Below are 8,562 nucleotides of genomic sequence, written 5' to 3' on the forward strand. Positions count from 1 at the left end.
GGGCTCAAACCCAGGGCTTCCTGTGCGCTGGGCAAGCAATTCACCAGCCGTGCTGCGTTCTCGGGCTCTACCGCTCTTCAATACCATTCCATTATGGCCCCGGCCTTCAACACAGGAACCTTCGGGAAGAACTAACCATATGCAAACCATAGCAGGGAATGGGAAGAGAGACAGTCTAGTAGCGGTTCAGGGAACAATTGGGTTACGAACAAATCTTTCCAGAGTAGACACAATTGTGTTTGTGGCAAAGACTGAAAGTAGAAGAAAGGAAGAAGTGAGAGCTTCAGGTCTGGAAAAGGTGACTGTGTGAATGATAAGGGCGGTGAAAGGTGACGGCCTTCGGAAAGGCAGCCTGCGGCCATTTTGGAGTAATGGAAGAAGGAGGAGACGTGCCGGCAGAAGAGAATCAAGGAGAAAACCGTGCAAACTTTCCAAGGTTATCATATGATGTATGATACTCAACAGGACCAGACCAGGCCCGAAAATGGAATCCTCAGGCACCAGGCACACACATGATGCACAGACATATATGAAGACAAAACACTTTACACATCAAGAACTTTAATGTTATAAATCCCCTTCATTTTTAATTATTTTTTTTTAAAGAGACAAAATCCATTGAAAATTTAAGTGCTCCGTTCTGTAAGTGAACCGAAAGGATGGTCTGCTATTTCGTCAAAGCATGAAAAGAGTTTTAAATTGTGTCAGCTATTAACTTCTAATTTGTGTGAAAAACCCCTGCAGAACTTTCCCTTTCTCTAACTAGTAATTAAAGCATTACCTTGGCGCAATTAAGCGCTGGGTATTTAATAAAAATAAAGATAGTGGAAACACTCCACCTGCACACCCATCAAGATAAGTATCAGCAGCGAGAAAGCTAACAACAGCAGAGAACTCCATTTGAATTTATAAAGGGAATTAAGACAACACCTCTCAATTGAAAACAAGCAAACACACAGTGGAGAACAAACAGGGCAAGATTATATTACTCAACTCATACATAGACACATATAGCTTGAGCTAGGGAAAATGATCCAGTGGTTAGTCAAATATTTTTTTTTCCAGCTGTGGATTAATTACTTACCAATAAGTAAGAAAGCTTCATTTTTGCCTTTGAGGTGTTTCATTTTACACCTTATTAGCTTGATATAATATCTTTGATTTCTGTGTAGGAGAGCTGAGAACAAAGCTTGTTTCGGACTTAATGTCCTTGTGACTATCACTTGACAGAGACAGGCTTTGACCTTTAGCTTTTGACCATCAGTAGCACAGCCCCAAGGGGAAGTTTAACAACTCAGATTAAAAACCAACCAACCAAACAAACAGAAAAAGTAGCAAGAGTAGATATTCTTAGAAATTGATTTAAAAGTGCTTTCCTTTCTTTGTTAGTCTTGCTGGAGACCTTGGGAGTTTAACACAGGCTCCCAAGGAACCTCTTCCATCCGCATGGCTTAGAGGTTGCATGGCCTACAGGAATGTTTAGAATAACTTGGCTGTTTGTTCTGCAAACAGTCTTACTGCTAAGGTTTATCTTTCTACCTTCTTGAGAATGTGCATACAGACAGAAAATCTGACAGACCCTGCAAGGATCCTCAAGCCTCGAGTAGGCTGCCTGTGAGTTTAATAAAATACAGATTCCCAGGCACCCACTCTACTTCAGGGATTCAGGGCCAGGCTTTTGTCTGGTTTGTTTTCTTTCTCTTATATAACGTAGCCCTAGGGTGTTTACATAAGGTGTTAAACATTTTTTAAAGGAAAGAAAATGGTTACATAAATTCAACTTCCTAAATGGGATCTGGTGCAGTTATTAACCATATCTTCTTAAGTGACAAGCAATACCAATACTTTGTATAAGAGTTCAAGCTATGAACTGAGAATGGTTCCTCATGCCTTTGGTCCCAGTACTAGGAAGGCAGAGGCAAACAGTTCTTTGATTTTGAAGCCAGTCTGGTCTGTATAGTGAGTTCTAGGACTTCCAGGGATAAATAAAGAGATCCAGTCTTAACAGAACCCAAACAAAAAATGAAAACTATACATTTATGTGGCTTCAAATTTCATGTCATGAATGAACACTTCAAAGGATTTATTGTGCTGATGTGGTATAAAGAATAGTCAATTATGTAAAAGAACATTAAAATATACAAATATGTATTCATGTGATCATTATCATTGTTCAACCAAAATAAAATGTTAAATCAGAATAAATGCAGAAAATGTAATAACTCATTGTTTTTATTAAACAAGAAAGATGTAAACAATACCATTTTATTTACCATAATTTTCATTTTGACCATGTAGTTCACAAACTAGGTTGTTTTAACATGAAGTTATGTATTGTTAAATTATAATAACAATCACAATAGCGCTTTAAAAACAACAAAACAAGCCTAGAGTGTTGGCCCATTCCTGTAATCCCAATGCTCAGGAAGTTGAGGCAGGAGGATTCTGAATTCAAGACAGGCCTTAGCTGCTTAGTTTTAACAGATGAATCTGGGTCCATGGCTCAGTTGGTAGAGTGCTTGCCCAGCATACACAAAGTTCCGGGTTCTACCCCCAGCAATGGAAAAGCTGAACGTGGGACCCAAATTTTGTAGGATGGAAGCAGGAGAATCAGAAGTTCAGGGTCATCTTAAGCTTCATAAAGAATTTTGGACTATCCTGGGATACTTGGGATTCTGTCCTAAATAAAAATTAACAGACTTTAGTTTTTTTTTTTTAATTTTAAATTTGCAGGAAGAGAAAGAAAAGTATTGAGTGCCCATGCTCCAGAGTAGCACCAGGCTCCTCTATTGCCAACAGTTGTATTAGCTTAGCACTTCTGTTTCAGGTGAGTAGCCAGTAGTGGCTTGGACGGTGACTTTTGAAAGGCCAAGGTTGCCCAACAAGTCTGGAGCAGGACTGATGCTGGGAACTAAGCCACACCCACACACTCCAACAAGCCACACCCACACACTCCAACAAGTGCTCTAAATCATTTCTCTTGCAGAAATGTGTGCAGATTAATACCACAATGACTAAATTGTTCAGCTGCACTGTCTGAACGCCGTTGGTGTGGCAGAACTCCTTTGACCAAGTGCTTTGGTTGGTGTTGAGAACTGTTGCTATTTATCCTGGCTCCATCTTAACTTTCCTTCTTCCTGGTGTAAACCCGTGGAAGAAACCAATCACGCAGCACAGGACGTGTATCATTAATCAGTTTATAGCTTGACTCTTCCTTCAAAGCGCTGAGATGGAAGTAAGAGTTACTAACGCTAGTGAAACTGTTTTGTGTTACAAAGACGCTTAACACTTTCAAACGAGGATTACAAGAGGGTTTGTTTCTTCAGTTATTTTACTCGGTCGTTGAGCACAATACCCTCTCTCCAGAAGCTTCCGCTCTTCCAATTGCAGGTGGATAGGACACCAAGAAAAAGTCATGAGACTGGTCTTCCAATATCTGGAATAAACCCGAGAAGCGGGAACCTAACCAGGTAGGGTGCAGCTTGGGCTGGGGAGGGCTGTGTCATTTCCCAGAAAGTCTCCCATGGAAGGAGTCTTCAGGAGCTGCTAGCAGTTAGCAAGTCCCTAGAACCGCGCAGACCAGTTCACTGCTGTTTCCAGTTTGCCAGTTGCCAATCCGCCGCTGGGCTCCTGAGTCTGGCATCACCAGCCGGTCGGTTCAAAGGGTTCGTGGATCCCGTGCTTGGATGGCCTGGCCCTGCTAAACCGCTCCAGAAGGAAACTCCCTCCGAGCTGTCGGGAGTTCTTTCTGCACTGGGCCAAGCACCACTTTTGGAGGGCCAACTGGATTCTTGCTAGGAAAGCAGATTCTTAGGAACCCCAGTCTGTGCTACAGATCCCCAGACTCCTGGCCACACTAAAGCTAGAGGAGTTACCTCAGTGGGAACCAGGACTTCTTCCATCTGCTGTTTTCTTTACGTCCGGGGTTGAGTTTTTAAGGAGCTATAGGGCACGTCCCGTTCCAGTGTACAAAACATTTCCCGACGGCTATCACGAAAACTTCTAACGCGATTTAGAGCAGAGAAAGTCGATACGGAAAGGCAACTTCCAGAAGTTAGGATTCGTCTCCCGCTTCCCGCTTCCTGTCCAGCGATCGCTCACCGGCAGAACCGAATTGATGAGATAGGCATAGAGCAGGTTCCTGGAGCGCCTAACAGTCACCGTCCCGGGGCCCCTCTCTCATCCCCTGTAACTGTCTAGTCTCTATGGCCAGAGGAAAGAGTCAAATCCTCTAATGGCGCCTAGGCAGGTGGCAAGAAGACCCAGGAGAAGCGCATGGCAGCCGAGGATTCAGAGGAGGTCTAGGTGGGTAGCTCGGGCCCTCGCGGCCACAGCACACAAGTAAAGCTGAAGGCGGAGCCTTTGGGGGCGTGGTCGGGTATCCGGTGGGCGTGGTCTGGTTGGTAGCTGGGAGTGGGAGCGGCTTGTGGGAAGCTTGAACAGGCTGCGGGCGGGGCTACAACGGGCGTGTCCAGGCACCCGAGTAGGCGTGGTCTGGATATATTTGAGACCAGACTACCCCTGAAGGTTGAGGAGCACTCAGGGGCGGGGCCGGTCCCAGGGTAGGCGTGGCCCTTCTCGTGGAGGCGTGGTTCTTGGGCGGGGCGGGGCGGGGCGGGCGGAGCCCCGGGGTAAGCGAGAGCAGGCGGCTGGCGAAAGCCGGCTGCGCCTGGGGCCGGAGTGCTCACCGTTGTTGGCGCGCTGGTGAACCGCAGTCCCCCGCTCGGACCGAGCGCCCCCGGCGGAGCGCAGAGGGAGGCAGGCGCGTCGCCAGCCCCTGGCCGCCCTCCCCCAGCCCGGGAAGAATGTGCCAACAGCTGTTCTCTGCCCGCGAGCACTTCGGCCAGAAGTGAGGAACTTGGAGGAAGAAGAGACAAAGGCTGCGGTTGGGACGGAGGAGGTCCGAGAGGCGGACAAAAGGTGCGGAGGAGCAGCGGCGACCGGGCGATGGCAGCGCGGCGGCTCCGCGGGCTGGAGTCGCCCCGAGGCGCGCCGTGACACGCGTGGCTTCCCTGGACCTGCCGCCGCGCCACGCCGCGCTGCGCTGACTTCCGCGCGACTGCAGCCGCGCCGCCTGAGAAGAAGGTGCGGGCGCCGAAACAATGGACAGCTTCTTCCCTGAGGTGAGTGGCGGGCAGGACCTGGCGGAGACCGGCACCCGGACCGGCACTCCGCGCGCGCCCCGGCGCCTGCGCGTCCCGGGGAGGGGAAACTTTGTGGGAGTCTCCTGAAACCCCACTCCCTCCGCCGGCCCCGAGTCTCGGATGAGTAAGCCTAGGCAGGTTGGGGTTTGTCCTGCTCTCGCATGTCCCCGGGCGTGGGTGGCTAGCTGACACTCCGCGCCAGGTGAGTCCTCGGGCGCCGGGCGGGGGAGAGCTGAGGGCCGGGCGGCCCGGGTGCCAGGAAACGCGGTAAAAGGCGCAACCGGGACATGCCTTTCTCCAAGAAAGGTCTGGAACTTCCTTTGCCGAACGTGCGGGCTTCCTGTGCAGGGGCCAGTGGCTTCCAGAGCAGCGGGCTAACGAAGTGCGAGCCGGGCCGGCAGAGTCCAATCACTGCTTGCCCTGCCTCGTTGGGCCTTCAAGTCCGCGCTCTACCTAGCGGCGCTCGGATAGGAGGGCTCGAGGATAATTCCGGAGCACGTATTTAATGCCATTCTTTGGCAGATCTTGAATTCAAGTTTAAATAAAAATTCGTTTAGGGCAAACAAAGGTTATTTTAGAAGATGAAACCGATGCCCGTTTTAGGGTCTTTGAGGGCGGAACACCACAGTTACTTGAGACGCGACTTGAAAGTTCCCTTTCCCCCTGGGATGGAGAGCCGCTCTGGTTTCTTGGCACCGATTCCTTTCTTGGTTGTGTTTATTTAATAAATTCTGTTTAAGTTTAGAGGTTTGAAGTGGCTCAGAGTAAACTTAGCTGACTTAAGGGAGACTGATGTGATTTTCGAGGGCTATGTTTTGAGAATCCGGGACAGTCTTAGAATCTTCCAGCAAATCAGAGTAGTGAGAATTTCCCTCCGCGTTAGCTAACTTGCTTTATCAGACTTAATTGGCTATAGTGTTTCAAGGTCTGACGTTCACTTACTGTATTCTCAGGCAGCCACTTAGAATAGCCACAGTGATGTATTGTGTAATGGTCGAATTGACTTTTTCCAAAGTGGTTGTCTCTGTCACCCTGAAAAGGCAGCGTGGAAAGGAAATTAATCATTCATCACTTAGGAAGAAAAGAACTATATTGAAAATTGTGACCCCATAGCTTTTCCCAATTCCTGCGCTATTGTTTCATGCCTGTCGGAAGTCACTGGCACATTTGAGGAGTAAGTGACCGCTAGGTTGGACTTTTATCTGTAAGAAAACTGAAGTTCTGTGTCTAGGGCAAATAGTTCTTAACTTGGTGTCTTTTGGAAAATTTGTAAGTAGTAGTGCTGACAAGGCTCCTTAAGCCTGAGGACCGGCGAAGTTCAAGGTCTCCCCTTGGGGTAGAATTCTGCCCCCTAGTGCAAGTGGTGGGAACTTCATGATAACATGGCCTATCGGTTCCTGCATCCTGGCCTTTAAGTAACTCCAGGGGCTTCTTTTATATGTTGGTTCTTTGGGAGGAGATCTCCGTGTCTCGGAGTGATCTTGGAAATAACAGTGAAGTTGTTTTTTTCTTTCTTTCTTTTTTTTTTTTTTGGTTTTTACGGGTTACCTGTTTCATTTTTCCTGTTTCTAGTGAAGAACCTTATTTGAATGTATTACCAGATCGACAACTCTTTCTCTTCCCTGCTGATGGCTGGTATTTCTGGAAGTTTTTTTTTTTTTTTTTTAATCTGCCAGTGTGTTTATGTTATTCTGGTGATTTCTAGTCAGCCGTCAGCATTCTGCCCCACACATAAAGCAGCAGGGCAGTAAAAAAAAAAAAAAGCTAAACAATTGTGTCGTGATTGGAGACACACTCCCAACACATACCCTTTTGCTTTAATGTCTTTGAACACCATTTTGTTAACTGTTGGGTGAAGGTGTTCCTTATCCCGTGAGACTAGAAGGCACAGAAATACAGTGTCCAAGGGGGGGTCTCCTCCTCTCTGAGGAGTGTTCAGTTCTTCACTAACTTTCTCTGTGATTTAGAGATAATGACTTGTTGCTTGTTAGCCAACAATTTGAAGTTCATGCTAACAGCTAAAAAATAAACTGTGTGAGGCAGACAACAAGGAAGTAGGAAGTGCTTCCGAATCCCTGCTGCTGCTCAGACCTGGACTAGGTCTCTGCAAACTGGGTCCCTATGACATTGTGGGCCAGGCACCTCTGTGCCGGAGGGGCTCTCTGCACTCATAGCAAAAGAGAACAGCTTCTCTGGCCTTCGCTCCGCCAGTGCTAGTAGCCTCCCTCTCAATGATGACGGTGACGTCCCAGAATGTATGCAGCTGTTACTGCAGGCCTACAGTCGCAGAGCTACACCCGGCGGAGCTGCCCTGAGTAAAGCAGTTGCCTCCCGGCCCTCATTCCTGTGTGTGCTTCTTGTCTGCACTTGCCTGCTCTAACTGGGAGCAGGCCTCCTGCTAGGGGCCAGTGGCAGCCAGGGAAGCTGCAGGCTTGTGCCAATCAGCTGATACTGCTGCCTTCAAAATTCGCTCCAGGATTGGCGGAAGGGACCGTGCCCAACTCCCCAGTCAGGTTTCAGTTTCTTCATGGCCTTCATTAAGTTTTTATGGCTTCTCTTGAGTTAATTGTGTGTGCTCACGCGAAGGAGCTTGCTTTTCCAGCGTTTCTTGCAAAGTTACTGAAAAGTTGAGTTCAGGGAGAAATTAAATTTAGGTATGTCTATGGCCAGAAGCAATTATGTACAATAAAATAAACACAACAAACCAGTCAACCAAACAGCAACAATGACCTCCCCAAACAGTAAATAGCAAAGGTTCAGTTGTAAAATGACAAGACTCTTATACAACATTTTTGAGGTTCGCTGTGGGCTCCGTGTTCCCGTCGTTAGAACCAAGAGGCTGCCTGGAATACAGCAGGGCACCAAGCATTTCCAGAAGAGCTGACCTCCTCTTTTTATTTTAGGCATAGGTGTGGCATAGGCTGTACAAGAGCAAGCCCTTGTTTGGATTAACAGCAAGATATAAATGGCCACATTGATTTTTCATAATAAATAAGTAGAAGCTGCATGCCCATAAATTTAAATATAGAAAGCAGATATTAATGCTTCAAGAGACAGCTTGTTAATGAAAATATGCTAGATAACCCTATTTCTTATAGGCTGGTTCGATGTGACTTGGAAGAGGTCTAGCTCAATGCTGTTCAGAGGAGGACTAGAGGTGTAGTTTAGTGGTGGAGGCACTGAGTTTGAGCTTCAACACCACACCACACACACACACATACACACACACACACATCAATACACACACATACACACAGCCCACACATACCTATCCACAAGCATACACACACAGCACTTACACATATTCACACACAGCATACACATATACCATACACACATGCCACACATACAGCACACACACATATTACACACAAACACACAGCACACGTATACACACACAACATACACATATACCATA

The 8,562-nt window shown here is 47.2% G+C and overlaps 1 protein-coding gene across 1 annotated transcript in view; it reads left to right on the forward strand.

The window, feature by feature from the left end:
* The first annotated feature begins 4,764 nt into the window (after positions 1-4,764).
* Positions 4,765-8,562, forward strand: part of LOC113457158 (unconventional myosin-X-like) — a 136,687-nt gene continuing 132,889 nt past the window's right edge. The window contains exon 1 of the mRNA XM_026783711.1: positions 4,765-5,123. Within this exon, the coding sequence (XP_026639512.1) occupies positions 5,103-5,123 (21 nt within the window). The 5' untranslated portion in view covers positions 4,765-5,102. The remainder of the gene's footprint in view (positions 5,124-8,562) is intronic.

The sequence above is a fragment of the Microtus ochrogaster genome, chromosome 19, assembly GCF_000317375.1.
Source record: "Microtus ochrogaster isolate Prairie Vole_2 chromosome 19, MicOch1.0, whole genome shotgun sequence".
Lineage (NCBI taxonomy): Eukaryota > Metazoa > Chordata > Mammalia > Rodentia > Cricetidae > Microtus > Microtus ochrogaster.